This window comes from Ochotona princeps, chromosome 17 (genome assembly GCF_030435755.1).
Source record: "Ochotona princeps isolate mOchPri1 chromosome 17, mOchPri1.hap1, whole genome shotgun sequence".
In the NCBI taxonomy this organism is placed as follows: domain Eukaryota; kingdom Metazoa; phylum Chordata; class Mammalia; order Lagomorpha; family Ochotonidae; genus Ochotona; species Ochotona princeps.
The window spans coordinates 3,292,455-3,309,554 of NC_080848.1; the positions used below are offsets into that span (position 1 = coordinate 3,292,455).

Genomic DNA, 17,100 nt, shown 5'->3' on the forward strand with positions numbered 1-17,100 from the left:
GCGGCTTAACCTGCTCCACCACTGCCAGATACCAGCCTCCTTTGGGGATCACTGACTCTCAATCAGGAGGCCGGAGCCAGGGACGAGGTAGGGCTCCCTGGGCAAGACGGGAAGCCAGGTCCTTCATGGGGGAACACTGGGACAGAAGTGGAGCCATCTCTGGCTCCGGCTTCAGCTTGGCCCAGATCCAGCTGCTGCAGGCATTTGCGGGGTGAACCAGCAGACAGAAACCTCTCTCCTCTTACCCCCCAGCTTCCCTCCCTTCCCTCTCCTCGCTTCTAGTTGAGGTTAACAGGAATCCAGCATGACTTACCAATGTCGCCTATAACCGTGTTTTCTAATAACCACACTTAAAGAGCAAGAGACTAATTTAAAAAACCTTTCACTTAGCTCACATTTCTATTGTCACATCAACCTCGATTCAATATAAAACCTCCATGGAGGACCTTTTCCTTTTTTTTTTCCCTGGGAAGTCTTTGAGATCCTGTGTCAGGCTGGGCACCTCCTAACACCAGCATCCCCACACAGTGGGACTTGTGGCCATTGGGGTCCGTTGCCACGGTGACAGGGAGCTCCTGGATAAAATGATAGTCATGCCCTCCCCACTCGTGTCCCATTCTTCCTCCCGGGTTTTATGGGTTTTATTCTTGGGGAACAATGTCACCACCAGCCCCGCCCCCAGAGCCTGCCCGCGCCCCAGCTGTGCTCATCTGTGCAGCCAGCGCTGATGTGATCTGGCACCTGCCGCGCCAGGAAGTCCACTCTTCTTTTGCTTACAGTGAATCAGATTATCCTTAGTTTAAGGATGATCTTAAGGGCGGTGGCTGAGAGCAGACCTCGGCCTCACCCGGAGCCCCACCCTCACCCTGCCAGCCCGCCTGCCCGGCTCCCCTGGGTCCCGCCTCCCTGGAAGGGCCTGAGGTCGAAGGTAAAAGCCCTTGTGAAAGGCTTGGGCTGAACTGACTGTGTAAGTTACTGCAGGTAGATCTTCAAGACATTGAAACAGTGATATGCCATCCCAGGGGGACTCAGGCCTTGCTGTCATGTGGGGCGTGTGGCCCCTTCAGGCCTCTGGCCCCCACCCCGCGTCTCCCCAGTCATCCGGTCCTAACTCAGGGTGTCTGCACCGTTGCCCCACATTCCCCCCGCCAGGAGCGACCCCAGGAGGAGATTCTGGAGCAGGACCAGTGAAATGTATGCCTGAAAAGGTGGGGTTCCAGGCATCCCCTTTCTTGCTGACCTCAAGAGTCCCCAGAGAAAGAGGGTGTAGCACCCCAGCCCTGGGTGCGAGGATGTGGCCACTAAACTGACAGCCACTGACTTTCCTATGTAAAGATTTATTTTTATTTATCTGAAAAACAGTGATAGAGGGAGACAGATCTTCTACCCACTGTCTCACTCCCCAAATGACCATGATGGTCAGAGCTGGGCGAGGCTGAATGCAGGAGCCAGGAGCTCCATCCGGATCTCCCATGTAGGTGGCAGGAGTCCAAGCGCTTAGGCCACCTTCAGCTGCCTTCTCAGATGAGCAGGCTGCTGGATTGCTAGCAGAACAGCTGGGTCTCGAACCTGCGCTCTGATGTTAGATGCCGGACCCCAGCCCCATTCAGATGTTGGTAAAGTACTAAGTCCCAGAGGCACCGCCAGGAGACAAGGAGCATACAGGGGGCTCCCCGAGAACTCAGCCAGGGCCCTGGTTGAGCTGTACTGGGCAGGCCTCTTGGGGCTGGCCTCAGGGTTCCTTGAGCATCCCAGTGGAGCGTGTCCTACTGCGTAAGGCTCGAGCCAGGGCCAGGAGGGGCTGTGGTACCGCTGGGTCATGTTCTGGTTGTCCAGGGTGATGTCAGGGAGCTGAGGGCCAGGCCCTTGGCGGGCAGGGTGGCCCCACCTCTCTTGGCAGGCAGGAGCGTGGGTGGGAGCCTGCCTGATAGCGGGGCCTCGCAGTGCAGGCTGGAGGTGTTTATTAACCCTGAGCTGCTAAGGTCTGGGGCCCCTGGCAGAGCTGTCCTCTCTGAGCCTGCACATGCGTACATGATCCAGTACCCCCTTACCATCGGGGTGTGGCCGCTGCCATGATCCCTCTGGGTGTGTGGGTATAACAAGTCCAAGTCTCCGTGGGAGTTGGGCAGGCTGGGTGCCCCGCCCCTGGGCTGTGCCCTTTCCTCCCAGACTGGTTGTGCAGGAGCGGGCTGAGTGTGGGATCCATGCAGTGCATGCGCGGCCAGCCCTGGGCACAGCCACCACTCACTGTCTCACCCACGGGGAGGGGCCTCCAGAAACTGCTTTCCTTGCTGCCTGGCCACCCCACCTCGCCAGAGCCTGAGTGCCCAGCCAGCGAGGACGCACGCCCACCATCTGCCTGCCCTCCTGCGCCGGCCGAGCCCAGCCTGAGCCGCCACCCATCTTTGCAACATGTTTAAGGGGTTAAGCAAAGGTGCCCAAGGAAAGGGGTCCCCTAAGGGCTCCCCAGCCAAGGGCTCCCCCAGCAAGCACAGCAGGTGAGCAGGGTCAGGGGAACTGGGGCGGGTGGTACCAGGGCCTGGGTGTTCCTGCCACTTGGTGGGGACCAGCTGGGAGTCCAGGACCAGCCTGGAGCTGGCATGTGGGGTGCTGAAGTTTTAGGCTCCTTCCCAGTGGGGGGACTCCCATCTTGGGGACCACCTGGGGAGAGTGGGCAAGCTCTTGCACTGGCAGGAAACTGGGCTGACGTCCGTCCGGCAACCCCTATGCTACAGGGGGCTGGGCCACTGGCTGCGGTGTTCTGACAAGAACGCTCTGCACAGGGAGCCTGGAACACAGTAGAGCCTGCTCCTGTCCCTGGCTCCGCCTGCAATGTTCCACTTAGCCAGGACGACTCCTGGGTGCAGCAAGGGCCAAGGATCAAGAGGTGGGGGCTGCCAGGGCTGCCGCCACCCCTGTCTGAGCCGCAGGGTTCCCAGGTTTTGCTCAAGAGTTTTCTTGTGGGTGTGGGGAGGGGGAAGCCACTCCTCCCTGCCTCCCTGGAAGACGCCTACCCTTGCCAGGCCGGTCCTTGTCCACCCGGTAAAGATAAGAACGGAGATGAACAGTCAGTGCCCAGGTGGGGTGCCCAGCCTTTCCCCCATAAGGATCAGGGTGCTGACACCAAGGCTGTGTGAGCAGGTGGGAGAGACCGGTCTGCCTGGGTGCCCGCCCATCTGTCCATGCCCAGCCTGAGTGCCAGGGGCTCTGGGCCCAGAGGCTCTGGGCCCAGAGCGCCCTCTTCAGGCAGGCTCAGGCAAGACAATGTGGCCCTAGCCTGAAGTAGGCTTGAGCCACAGGCCCCTGTCTGCTGTAGCCAAGGCTTCCTGGGCAATGCATGTCTTCAAACGTGTTTGCTGGGCACCTACTGTGTGCAGGATTATGTAAGCTCTAGCAACAACAGACCCACCTGTGCAAGAAACCCCAGCCACGTGGTGGCTTGAGCTGGTGCCCACATGAGAAGCCAGCACTGCAGGCAGAGGGTTGATGTGCTACATCACAGTGCCAGTCACTGGGTTAGTCTTTTCAGTCTGTGCCCACCACAGCAAAGACCCCGGGGCACCAGGAGATTGAGGGCCTTGCTCAGGGGCACACAGCAGGAGCACCGGCGAAGGAACCGCATCCAGGCTGCTGTGACCATGGAGTTCCTTTGGACTCCAGCGTAAGGCCCAGGGAGCGAAGGCCTCCTGTTATCCGGGATTGTGGCCCCACGGGTCCATTCTGCCTCCTTCTGTTTCTCTGAGATGCAAGGAGACACAGAGAGTTTCAAAGGCCTGAAACAGCCGCTGGCTGGGGCACTAAGCTCCACCCAGGTCTACCCGGGTGGGTGGCAGAGCATCAGCTGCTAGCGTCCCCCCCCATCTCCTGGGGTAAATACTACAGGAGGCAGGAAGCAGGATTAGAACCCAGGCTCTCCCATGTGGACACTGCGTCCTGCCCGCCGGCCTGCACAGACTCAGGTCTGTTTCACCCTCTGATGCTCCTGGAATCGGTGCAAGCAGAAACATCTAGAAGCTACGAGGAAGGTGTGGCAGACAGCCCTGGGGTGTAAGTCACAGCTGCTGGCTCGAGTCCCAGCTGCTCCACTTCCCATCCAGCTCTCTGCTTGTGGCCTGGGAAACAGCAGAGTATGGCCCAAGTGCTTGGGCCCCTGCACCCCTGTGGGAGACCTGGAAGAAGTTTCTCCTGACTTCGACTAACCCAGGTCTGGCCATTGTGACCATCTGGGGAGTGAACCAGTGCATGGAAGATCTTTCTTTTCTGTCTCTCCTCTCTGTAAATGTCTTTCTAAAAAAAAAAAAAAAAAAAAGGCAAAGGCTCACCCATCACCCAAGCCCATGAAACCCAAAGCAGGGGCCCGGCGCAGTAGTGTAATGGTTAAGGTCCTTGCCTTGAATGCGCCATGCGCCGGGATCCCATATGGATGCGGTTCTAATCCCGGCAGCCCCACTTCCCATCCAGCTCCTTGCTTGTGGCCTGGGAAAGCAGCGGAGGATGGCCCAAGGACTTGGGAGCCTGCACCCGTGTGGGAGACTTGGAAAGAAGTTCCTGGTTCCCGGCTTCGGATCGGTGCAGCACCAGCCGTTGTGCTCACTTGGGGAGTGAATCATTGGACAGAAGATCTTCCTTTCTGTCTCTCCTCCTCTCTGTACATCTGTTTGTACATCTGCTTTTCCAATAAAATAAACAAATCTTAAAAAAAAAAAAAAAAAAAGGAAAAAGAAACCCAAACCAAGGCTGGGCCCAGGCCAGGGCGCCCCAACCACCTCTGGGCCTCCCCTGCCCCAACATGGTGCTCCCCCGCCCCCCAACTGACTGCCGAGGATGCCTGGGCTCTGGCAAAGCCCCTCACTGGATGAGCAGGAGGGACGGGTGGGGGACATGCCGCTGTTCCTGTGCCCCTAACCAGCCAGGCTCCTCAGGCTCCTCGGGCCGCAGGCAGGCAGCTGGGCATGGTGGCTGCTCACTGCCAGGACAGACAGCACTGCTGCATATGCCATCCATGCCTGGGACACTCATGCTGAGTCCCCGGGCTGTGGGGGAAGGGAGGGGACCCACCTGGGGCTGGCAGGAGCCAGAGGGGGCCTTCCCCCACACCCCTCTGTACCCGCCCACAGGGCTGCCCCCCAGGAACTGGCCCTGCTCATCTCCCGCATGCAAGCCAATGCTGACCAGGTGGAGAGAGACATCCTGGAAACCCAGAAAAGGCTGCAGCAGGTGAGGCCCATGTGGTAGGCTGTCCCCCATGTCCCTGCAGGGGCTCAGGCGCCCCATATGTGACCTGGACACCTGCCCCCACACACGCCATGGGCCTGGCCCTCTGTTCCCCCGAGCCAGAAGGTCAGCCAAGGCAACCAGCCCCCAAGGGATGGAGTTCAGGCCCACAAGGCAAGGGAGGTGGGAAGGATGTGGGGCTCCAGGCACCTACTCCCTCCCCAAAAACTCTCTCTCCCCAACATGCCCCCCACAGGACCAGGTGAACAGTCAGCAGAACCAGGCCCTGCAGCACCAACAGGCGACCAGCCGCAATCTCAAGGAGGCCGAGGTGCTGCTCAAAGACCTCTTTCTGGATGTGGACAAGGCCCGGCGGCTCAAGCACCCGCAGGCGGAGGAGATCGAGAAAGAGTGAGTGGGCGGGGCCGAGCCTGGTGGGCGGAGCCTAGGCGCTGGGGCTGCGGTGGGGACGGGGTTTAGGTGCCAAGGGTCGACCCCAGACCTGCTGGACTCCCCCTTGGCAGCATCAAGCAGCTGCATGAGCGGGTGACCCAGGAGTGTGCCGAGTACCGCGCCTTGTATGAGAAGATGGTGCTGCCGCCGGACGTGGGCGCCCGGGTGGACTGGGCACGTGTGCTGGAGCAGAAGCAGGTAGGGGGCACCCCAGCGTCGGAGCTGCCTGAAATCGGTGGGGTCACAGCTGTGTGCCAGTGTGGCGGGGCGCACTCCTGTATTCCCTCCCAGGCTTGATGTCTGGGGATGGCTAGGGGACCTGGGAAGGAGAGGGAAAGGAAGAGGAGAAGGAGCAGGCAGGAAGGCTTCCGGGAGGAAGAGGCATAAGTAGAGGTCTTGCGGGCGGGGGGGAGGGGCAAAGGAGGGCAGAGGCTGGTGGCCCGCAGACCAGTCAGGACAGAGGGGGAGAGGCACTTCGTAGAGTCCTGGGGACCTTACAGAAGGAAGCCTTTCTGGGGTACAGCAGTCATGGGGGGAGGGGCAGGGAAGAGGCTGCTCACCCAGGACCACTGGGAAGCCCCTCGGGGCAGAACTGAGTGGCTGTGGCTGGCTTCTTGCAGAAGCAGGTCTGTGAAGGTCAGTACGGGCCGGGCATGAAAGAGCTGGAGCAGCAGGTGGCCGAGCACAACATCCTGCAGCGGGAGATTGAGGCCTATGGGCAGCAGCTGCGGAACCTGGTGGGCCCGGTGGGTAACTCCTGCCCCAACCCTTGCTCTGGGCCTGGGGAGAGGGGGTGTGGGTGGGTCCAGGTAGGTCCAGGCCCCATGATGCGCCTCCCTCAAGTCTGTGTTTCCCCTGTTGATGGAGGCAGGACGCTGGCAACATCCGGAACCAATACCGGGACCTCCTGGTGAGCAGGTGCAGGGACACACTGCGGGTGGTGCCAGGGGCCAGTGGTTTGGGGACGCGGCCTGATAGCCTCCTGCCACCTCCCTTTCTCCCTCACCACCTGTCACCGTGGCGGGTCCGGAGCATAGAAGGCAGCTTCATGGCGCGGCCAGAGCCTGGGCGGTCTGTACACGCACGTGCAGGGCTGTACGCGGCAGCTGGGCACCCTGGCCGAACAGCAGCGCCGCATCCTGCAGCAAGACTGGAGTGACCTCATGGCGGACCCTGCGGGTGTGCGGCGGGAGTACGAGGTGGGCAAGGAGAGGCCGAGCTGGGCTGGGGGCTGGGGGGCGGCCTTGGGCTGACATGCCACTGGCTCACTGCACGCTCGCCCCCAGCACTTCAAGCAGCACGAGCTACTGAATCAGGAGCAGAACGTGAACCAGCTGGAAGACGACGGCGAGCGCATGGTGGCGCTGGGGCACCCAGCCATCGGGCCCCTCCAGGTGCTGGGGGCTGCCTGCCCGCCGGGACTAGAGGCGGGGCAGTGGCGGAGGGGCACAGTTCAAGGCTCCTGTGCTCCTGCTGTTACTCAGGTCCACCAGGAGGCCCTGAAGCTGGAATGGCAGAACTTCTTGAACCTGTGCATCTGCCAGGAGAGTCACCTACAGCACGTGGAGGACTATCGCCGGGTGAGCATTCAGGCTGGCACCTGCTGGCAGCACAGGCCGGGGGCCTCAGAAAAGCTGGGTCCTTGTGACTAGGTCCTCCAAGTGAACAAGGGCTGGAGGGTGGTGGTGCTAAACACAAACTCAGGGATGAGCCAGGCTGAAGCCAGGAACCTGGAGCCTCATCTGGGTCTCCCATGTGGGTGGATCTCCCATGTTGGGCCATGCTCTAGTGCTTTCCCAGGCAGGGAGCTGGATGGGGAGTGGAACAGCTGGGACTTGAACCAGCACTCGAGGGATGCTGGCGAAGCAGATGGCATTGAGGGCACCATTTTGTACACTTTTAAAGAAACAAATGCGTCCATTTCTGCTGAAGGGCTTTTTTCCTGTAGACCCACAGCATCTTTCTCACACCCCCTGAGAGTGATTTTGCAAAGCCACCCCACCATAGCTGTGGTAGAAGCGCATTCTAGTCAGGTGCAGCCCAGCACATGTCCAGCGCAGCCAGCGTGGCCCTGACTGCAGTCTGGAGGGAGGCAGGCAAAAGTGCCCCTTCTTTAGGCAGGCAGCAGGCTGCAGCTCAGTGAACCCCACAAGACCTCCTCTGCATGGCCCTCCAGTATAAGACCCTGTGGGGCTGAAGTCCCCAGAGCTGGCCTGTGCCTGCACACTCTGAGTCTGGTCCAGGGTTGTTTGAGTTCAGCAGGTTTGCAGGGTCAGTGGGCAGCAGAGTCAGTGGGCAGCAGGGTTGGTGGGCAGCAGGGTCAGTGGGCAGCAGGGTCGGTGGGCAGCAGGGTCAGTGGGCTGCAGGGTCAGTGGGCAGCAGGGTCGGTGGGCAGCAAGGTTGGCGGGCAGCAGGTTGCTCTTGCCTGGGCTCTGTTGTTGACATCACCCCCCCTGCCCTGGGGTGATCTCAGTTTCAGGATGAGGCAGACACGGTCAGTCAGACCCTGGTAAAGCTCAACTCCAACTTGGACACCAAGTACAGGCCTGCGCCTGGGGACCCCCTTGGTGCCCCCACAGAGCTTCTGCGCCAACTGGAGGTGAGCACGCCCCCACCAGGCCATCTGCGTCCTGTGAGTGGTACCTGGGTCTCATCCTTCTGTCACAGGTGCCTGTCCAGAGAGGGCCAGGAGCAGAGCCCTCTTTCTCCCACCCACATATTTAAGGGTCTTGGGCTCTCCAACAGGGGTCGCGTTTCCTCTGCTGACTTACAGACCCACTGTCTACCCAGGTTTGGGGAGAGTCAGAAGGGCTGCCCTGTGATGCCAACCTTAGCCCCCCGCCCCCGCTGCCCCGGTCCCCGCAGGCAGAGGAGAAGCAGCTGGCTGTGGCAGGGAAAACCATCGGGGACCTGCAGAAGAAGTGCCAGGAGGTGGCCCCTCTGCCACAGCGCAGGAGCCCGCCCCAGCAAACCCTGCGCGTGGACAGCCTCTGTGACTGGGACTCGGGAGAAGTACAAGCCCCCCTCGAGCCCCCACATGGCCCACCCCTCGCCAAGTACCACCCGTCAACTGGCCCCGCCTCCGTCAAGCCCCCCCCACCGCCAAGCCCGGTTCCACCTCTGCCCTGGCTGTGTCCTCCCCCCAGCACCTCCCTCCCTTCTTCCCACCCCTTGCCCCCAGCTCCTATCCCTTCTTGGCCTTGGCCATCTGCCTCTAGCCCCTGCGTGAGCCCCTCCTCTGCTCCGTGCAGGTGCAGCTGTTGCGGGGTGAGCAGTATACGCTGGTGGACAACACTGACCCGCACACCTGGGTGGTGCGGGGCCCTGGCGGAGAGACCAAGAGTGCACCCTCGGCCTGCTTCTGTATCCCAGCACCAGACCAGGAAGCTGTGGCCAGGGCCTCTGGGTGGGTCTGCCTGGGGACACTCAGGGGTAGATGGAGCGGGTCCCTGCGGGTACCCCCAGACCCTGGGCCAACTGGTGCCTGCTGAGGCAGTGGGTGGTGCAGCCCCCTCTGATGTCCCCCTGCTTCAGGTTGGCCTCGGAACTGCAGGCGCTGAAGCGGAAATGGGCGGCTGTCCAGAGCGACCTGAAGGCCAGCACTGTGCAGCCCTTGCGGCCTGGCCAGCAGGGTACTGGGGCTGCCTGGATGGGTTAAAGGGGGCAGGGCCCTGCTTCAGCCACTTTGTGAGTTGGGGATGGCCTGGGGTTCGGGTGGCTGCTTGGGGCGTTTGAGGTCACTCACCCTCCTCTCAGCCCCCTCCCATCACTCCCACCCCAGGGTGCTCCTCGGGCACTCAGTGAATCCCATTAGGCAGATTCAAGGAAGGCCCTGGGCCCTCACCAACACCTCTGCCCTCAGCTCCAACAGGTTCAGCCCCAGATGACCCACAGGCCAAGAAGCTACTGACACAGATGACCCAGCTGGACACGGACTTGGGCCAGATAGAGAAGCAGGTGTTGGCCTGGACCCGGGCCCCACTCAGCCGGCCTGCCCCACGGGAGGATCTGGAGGACCGCATCCGCAGCCACGAGGTGGGTGAGACACGTGGGCAGTGCTGTGGGGGTGAGGCGCGGCCACGCCTCCAAGCACACATGGGTGGGGGTGGGGTGGGCACAGAGCAGGACCCGAATTGGAGGACCCAAGGTGGAGGGGAGTGGAGTGTCCAGCACTGAGCTGACAAGAGGGTTCGCAGCCTGGCTCTCTCTGATGGCCCATGACCTTGGGTGAAGCCATTGACCTCTCTGGGCCTTGGGATTCTCAGCCCTGAAACGGGCATCAGGAAAACCCAGCTTGTGGGGTAGAGCTAAGGATGCCCAGCAAAGTCCTGGCAGGGCCCAGAGCGGAGGCCCTACCCAGGAGACCATGCAGGTGGATGTGTGAGAGTGGCTGGGAGCCTGGGGCATAGCGGGGGTGGGGCTAGGGAGGGCGGGCCAAGAGGGGAGGGTCTTCCCCACACCCTGAGTGTGCCGGCAGTGAAAACCGCAGTGTGGTTTCCAAACCGGTTTCTCTTCAAATACCTCGTTTGCCTTTGGTCCTCAAAAATTCGAACCATGCCCCTTTACATTCTTTGGTGGCCTGCTACTCCCCTACCCCACCCCATCGCTGCAGTGTGGGTGTCAGGAGGAGGTCTAGGCTGTTGCTCACCAGGGGCCTCCTGGGCAGGATGCACAGTGGGATGGAGGGACAGATACCGTCATGCTAACATGTGGTCCCCATAGATTCCCCTGGCTAACCCTGGTATCTCATTGGCCGTCCGCAGAGGCACGGGGTCCCCTAAGTGGGGTGGCAGCTGAGTAGCCGTACCCAAACAGGCCCACTGCACCTGCCGTGGCTTGGTGTTGCGGGCCATGAGAGGCCCAGGCAGGCACCCGCGTGACCCTGGATAGACAGAGCACAGACTGCAAGGACAGTGCCAGTGCCTGCACCAGCACGCACGGCAGTGACATAGCCTGAGTCCCAGGGTCCTGGCCCCTCCTGTCAGTCATCCCAGGGTCCTAAAGGTCAGCCACCCAGGGACTAGCAGGGACCCCCTACTTGCCTGCCTCAGAGGTTAACCTGACAGCAGGGCTCAAAGGAACCCACCCACCCGGAGATCCCCATAACCTGGCCCCCTCCCCAGGACACAGCCCAGCGCCTTCAGACGCTGGCAGCTGAGAAGGAGGCGGCCCAGCACGAGTGTGAGGAGTTTCTGTTGGCCCAACCCGTGGGCCCCACCGCCCTGCAACTGCCTGCGGCCCTCAACAGTGTCAAGAACAAGTGCAGTGATGTGCAAGGCCTGAGCCACCTGTATGGGGTAAAGTGAGTGTCGGGCAGCGATGGATGCTGGATGCTGGATGCAGGAGCGAGGGGCAGGGGACAGTGGCTATGGCCCAGGGGCCATCTGACCTTCATCTCTTCTGTCTCAGAGCCAAGGCTGCCCTGGGTCTGGAGCAGCAGATTGAGGAGGCAGACAGGGTCATCCGGGGCTTCGAGTCCACTCTGGCACAGGAGGCCCCCATTGCTGACGGCCCTGGTGCGCTGCAAGACAGGGTCAACGAACTACAGGTGAGGGGCTGTAGGCTGGCTCTTGGTGGCAAGTGGAAGGGGTGGAAGCAGGGTTCCGGGAGCCCTGTAGGTGCATGGTGCCCTGTCCCTCCTCCCCCAGCACCAGCGGAGGGCCCTTTTGGACCAGCAAGCCTGCGTGCTGGCCCTGCACCGGAAACTCAAGGCCACAGAGCAGGCATGCAGTGCACTGCAGAACAACTTTCAGGAGTTCTGCCAAGACCTGCCACGCCAGCAGCGCCAGGTGCGGGTCCTCACCGACCGCTACCATGCCGTGGGGGACCAGCTGGACCTGCGGTAAGTGGCCAGGTCTCTGGCTGCAGCCTGGAGCTCCTTGGGCTGGCGATATCCCCTCTCTGGGGCTCGAGTCCCTCCCGCTAAAATGGTGTGACTTGGCTGCTGTCCACAGGGTAGGGGAAGAGGGGTGAGCAGGGCAGGTCCTACCCCAGAGAAGAGGAGGCACCACCACTCCCCAGCCTCCTGCAGGTGCTCCACACCTGTCGCAGAGAGGATGCCTCTCATCTCCATTCTGGGCCCGGTCTTCTGGCAGGGAGAAGTTGGTGCAGGACATCAGCCTTATCCACCAGCAGTTCAAGAATTCCAGGGATAGCCTGAGCTCGTGGCTGGAGCACCTGCCTCATAACCAGCTGCGCCCTGGTGACGGATCCAGCCAGACTGCCTACAAGCTGCAAGCACAGCAGGTGAGGGCTGTGCCTGGGGTCACTGAGCTGGGGGTCTCAAGCCAGGTCTACTGGCGGCCCCATCTGCCTCCCCTCCCAGGGACAACTGCCTGTGCCAGTGTGGCCCCCTAGTGGCCGAGGCTCAGAGGGCTCTAAGAGGCACCAAGCTGGGTGCCCACAGTGCACACCTGCACCTGTCTGGCTCCAGATGTACAATGGGATGCAGGCTCAGGCCAGAGTTCCTGGGGCCTCCAGTCGCTGCTGGGTCCCTTTGTTTGCACTTGTCAAACACCTGCTCCGCACCAGGCAATGGGCCAGGGTCAGGAGTGCAGCCCCAGCTCTCAGATGGCCCCAGTGGGCTGGCAGGCAGGTGGGAGAATCACGGTGAGCGGTGCTTCTGGCTCTCCCTGACTGTCGCTTGCTCCCTGCCAGAGGTTGATGCAGGAGATACAGGGCCGACAGCAGGACAGGGCCACACTGTCCCGCCTCTCCCAAGACCTGCAGGCGGCTCTCCAGGTACGCACTTCCATCTGTCCCTATTGCAGCCGCTGCCCCTCAAGCCCAGCACTTCCTGCTGACTTGGGGCCATGTTTCCTTCCCCTGCCCAGGAATATGAGCTACAGGCAGACACCTACCGCTGCTCCTTGGAACCCACCCTGGCAGTGTCTGCCCCCAAGAGGCTCCGAGTGGTTCCCCTGCAAGAGAGTGTCCAGGCCCAGGTGAGGCAGGCCCCCGGCCTCAGTCGTCCCTCCTTGGAGCTCTGCTGCCTCCTGGTGGCTTAAGCTGACCCTGTACCTCCGCCCCCTCCTTCGCCCTCTTAGGAGAAGAACCTTGCTAAAACCTACACAGAGATTGCAGCCGCGCAGCAGCAGCAGCTGAAGCAGCTGGAATTTGCTAGAAAGATGCTGGAGAAGGTATAGAGATGAAACCCCCTCCGGATCTGCAGTAGGCAGTCTGGCAACGCCAACCTGTCTTCCCACCATGGCAGGCTGTGGCCCTGAAGACCTCCTTCAGTGTGGTCATAGCTTAGCTGCTGGGCAGTGTCCCTCACCATGGTTTGTGGTCCCCTGCAGCTTCTCCATGGCGCAGCCAGAGTCTGGCATCTCCCCGAGGTGGAAGCGCCTATTGCCAGTAGCTGGGTGTGGAGGACAGAATCATTGCTGTAGCAGGCACAGAACCCCTTTGAGTTTACAGTGCCGGGTATAGACTTGGCACTGAACACAGCCTGGGGGCCCGACAGCCTGACCCTGGCCGGCTTTCTCAGCATTCAAGCATCTTGGGTCTTCAGCTCCACCTCCATGGGCCAGCAGGGAGGGCAGGGTCGGAGGGCTCAGAAAGCAGGGAGGGGGGTCCCTGAGCTCAGATCGGGACCCAGGAGGGCGGACTTCTCCATCTTTGCTCCCCCCCAAGCCCAGTCCTCTGCCTTTTTCCTCTCGCTTTGCAGAAGGAGCTGAATGAAGACATCCGCGTGAGCCACGAGGCTAAGGTGGCATCAGCGAGCCCAGGCCAGGCAGGGTGGGATTCAGAGACACTCTGTTCGCAGCTGGAGGAGGAGAGGAAGCGGGTGGCGCAGGTGCAGCACGAGCTGGAGGAGCAGAGGAAGCAGCTGCTGAAACTGCGGACCCAGCGGCCGGTGGAGAGGCTGGAGGAGGAGGAGGTGGTGGAGTTCTATCGGGACCCCCAGCTGGAGAGCAGCGTGGCCAGGACGCAGTCGCAGGTAGAGGAGGAGGGCCAGCGGCGGGCCAGCCTGCAGGCCGAGCTGGAGGCCACAGCCCAGAAAGTGGCCCAGCTGGAGAGCGCCCGGAAGGCCAAGCAGCCTCATCTGCTGACCAAGGAGGTCACCCACATCGAGCGGGACCCCGGCCTGGATGGCCAGGCAGCCCAGCTCGGCCTTGAGATCCAGAAGGCACGAGGGGAGAATGGCGCAGTGGGCGCCCAGCTGGAAGAGCTGAAGGAAGAGCTGCTGGCCCTGGAGCAGAGGGAGGCGGCCGTGCAGGAGAAGGTGGTGGTGAAGGAGGTGGTCAAGGTGGAGAAGGACCTGGAGATGGTCAGGGCGGCTGGGGCTCTGCGGCTGCAGCTGGAGGAGGAGGCTGCGCGGAGAAAGAGAGCCGCCGAGGCTGTAGCCAGGCTGCGGGCTCGCGCGGCAGAGCTGGAGCGCGCCATCAGCTCGGTGGAGCCCAAGGTCATTGTGAAAGAGGTGAAGAGGGTGGAGCAGGACCCGCGCCTTCTGCAAGAATCGTCCCGGCTGCGGGGCCTCCTGGAGGAGGAGAGGGGCAGGAACGCCGCGCTGGCCCGGGAGCTGCAAGAGCTGCAGGCCCGGCATCGCGCGGCTGAGGCGCAGAAGCCGCAGGTGCGGCTGCAGGAGCGTGTGCACGAAACCTACTGCGTGGACCCGGAGACAGAACAGGAGCTGGTGCGGCTGCGGGCCCGGCTGCAGGAGACAGTCAGCAAGAGGAGTGGCGTGGAGAAGGAGGTAGAGAAGTTGCTGCCCGACCTGACACTCCTGCGGGCCCAGAAGCCCACCGTGGAGTACCGCGAGGTGACGCAGGAGGTGGTGCGCCACGAGAAGAGCCCCGAGGTGCTGCGCGAGATCGACCGGCTCAAGGCTCAGCTCAATGAGCTGGTCAACACGCACGGGCGCTCCCAGGAGCAGCTCATCCGGCTGCAGGGGGAGCGCGACACGTGGCGGCGGGAGCGGGCCAAGGTGGAGACCAAGACCGTGACCAAAGAGGTGGTGCGCCACGAGAAGGACCAGGTGCTGGAGCAGGAGGCAGCGCGGCTGCGCCAGGAAGTGCGGGAGGCCACGCAGCAGCGCCGCGCCGCCGAGGACGCGCTCTTCGAGCTGCAGAACAAGTACCTGCTGCTGGAGCGGCGGCGGCCCGAAGAGAAGGTGGTGGTGCAGGAGGTGGTGGTGGCCCAGAAGGACCCGAAGCTGCGTGAGGCGCACAGCCGGCTGAGCCGCAGCCTGGATGAGGAGGTGGGCCGCCGGCGGCAGCTGGAGCGCGAGGTGCAGCAGCTGCGCGCTGGCGTGGAGGAGCAGGAGGCACTGCTGAGCTTCCCGGAGGACCGTGGCAAGAAGTTGGCCGTGGAGCGTGAGCTGCGCCGCCTGAGCCTGCGGATCCAGGAGCTGGAGCAGCGGCCGCCTGCCGTGCGGGAGAAGATCATCACGGAGGAGGTGGTGAAGCTTGAGAAGGACCCGCAGATGGAGAAGTCCACCGATGCCCTGCGCCGGGATCTGGACCGAGAGCAGACCCAGCTGGCCGAGCTGCGGCGGCAGGCCAAGGGCCTGCAGGTCCGCATCGACGTCCTGCAGCAGGCCAAGTCACAGGAGAAGACCGTCTATAAGGAGGTGATCCGGGTGGAGAAGGACCGGGTGCTGGAAAGTGAACGTGCTCGGGCCTGGGAGGCGCTGGGCCGGGAGCGCGCGGCCCGCCAGGCCCGCGAGGAGGAGGTGCGGCAGCTGCAGGAGCGAGTGGACAGGGCTGAGGCGCTAGGGAGGAGCTGGTCACGCGAGGAGGCTGAGCTGCAGGCGGCCCGGGAGCGCGCACATCAGGAGCGGGGGCGGCTGCAGCGGGAGCTGCACGAGCTGGAGCAGCAGAAGCAGCAGAAGGCCCTGCAGCTGCAGGAGGAATCGCGCCTGCTGAGCCAGAAATCCGAGAGCGAACGGCAGAAGGTGGCCCAGCAGGGCCAGGCACTGGCGCAGCTGGAAGCGGCCATCCTGCGCGAGAAGGACCAGCTACATGAGAAGGAGCGGACTCTTCGTGAGCTGCAGGCCAAGGTGAGTCGTGAGGAGCTGGGCCAGGAGACACAGACACGGGAGACCAATCTCTCTACCAGGATCTGCATCCTGGAGCCCGAGACGGGAGCCGACATGTCCCCATACGAGGCCTACAAGAGAGGCGTCATTGACCGAGGCCAGTACCTGCAGCTGCAGGAGCTGGAGTGCGACTGGGAGGAGATCACCACCTCGGGCCCCTGCGGCGAGGAGTCGGTGCTGCTGGACCGTAAGAGCGGGAAGCAGTACTCCATCGAGGCCGCCCTGCGCTGCAGGCGCATCTCCAAGGAGGAGTTCCACCTGTACAAGGATGGCCGCCTCCCCATCTCCGAGTTTGCGCTGCTTGTGGCAGGCGAGACCAAGCCCTGTGCCTCACTCTCCATCGGACCCATCATCTCCAAGTCCCCGCAGGCTTCCCCAGGCCCCCAGAGCAGCAGCCTCTTCTCCCCCGGCTTGTCTTACGGGCTAGCTGATGACAGCTTCCCCATCGCTGGCGTCTACGACACCACCACTGACAACAAATGCAGCGTCAAGACGGCCGTGGCCAAGAACATGCTGGACCCCATCACCGGGCAGAAGCTGCTGGAGGCCCAGGCAGCCACGGGGGGCATCGTGGACCTGCTGAGCCGTGAGCGCTACTCGGTGCACAAGGCCATAGAGAGGGGCCTGATCGACAATACCGCCACACAGCGGCTGCTCAACGCCCAGAAGGCCTTCACGGGCATCGAAGATCCTGTCTCCAAGAAGAGGCTGTCAGTGGGCGAAGCCATCCAGAAGGGCTGGATGCCGCTGGAGAGCATGCTCACCCACCTGCAGGTGCAGCACCTGACGGGGGGCCTCATCGACCCCACCAGGACGGGCCGCATCCCTGTGCCACAGGCCGTGCTCAGCGGGATGATCTCCGAGGAGCTAGCCCAGCTCCTGCAGGACGAGTCTCGCTATGAGAAGGACCTGACTGACCCCATCTCCAAGGAGCGCCTCAGCTACAAGGATGCCATGGGGCGCTGCTGCCGGGACCCCCTGAGCGGCCTGCTGCTGCTGCCCGCCGCACTGGAGGGCTACCGCTGCTTCCGCGTCTCCTCCCCCAGCCTGCCACGCCCCCTGCGCTGACAGGTGCCCAGCAAGTGAGCGAGCAAGTGGGGTGTAGGGGCAATGCGGGTGAGAGAGGGGAGGATGCATGCGCCCCTTGCCCCGGGGGCGCCCTCACCCCAAGCAGGGGTCTCCCCTCTGTCTTGTTACTCAATCGTTGGGCTGCTTTCTTTTGCCCCAGTGCCGGGGCCATCCCCAACCCTAGTTTTTCCTACCCAGCACTTCCAATAAACGGCTTCTCCCAGAACGTGTCCTATTTGCACTTAGGACCATAGAGGTCTGAGGTTGGGCATGGGACAGTACCTCATGGGTCCTTCCTCCAGGACAGGGAGCATGCCTGGGGC

At 62.6% G+C, this 17,100-nt stretch overlaps 1 protein-coding gene across 1 annotated transcript; it reads left to right on the forward strand.

Moving 5' to 3' along the window:
* The first annotated feature begins 1,801 nt into the window (after positions 1–1,801).
* Positions 1,802–16,890, forward strand: EVPL (envoplakin). Its single transcript, XM_004592895.2, has 22 exons — positions 1,802–2,498; positions 5,118–5,217; positions 5,471–5,625; positions 5,739–5,865; positions 6,288–6,413; positions 6,539–6,577; positions 6,705–6,866; positions 6,954–7,061; positions 7,152–7,247; positions 8,141–8,266; positions 8,533–8,679; positions 8,919–9,073; positions 9,202–9,299; positions 9,530–9,702; positions 10,791–10,969; positions 11,077–11,215; positions 11,316–11,509; positions 11,763–11,913; positions 12,325–12,408; positions 12,501–12,611; positions 12,714–12,806; positions 13,337–16,890. Exons 1-22 carry the CDS (start codon positions 2,413–2,415, stop codon positions 16,775–16,777), a joined length of 6,090 nt encoding a protein of 2,029 aa, XP_004592952.2. The 5' UTR covers positions 1,802–2,412; the 3' UTR covers positions 16,778–16,890.
* The last annotated feature ends 210 nt before the right edge of the window (positions 16,891–17,100 follow it).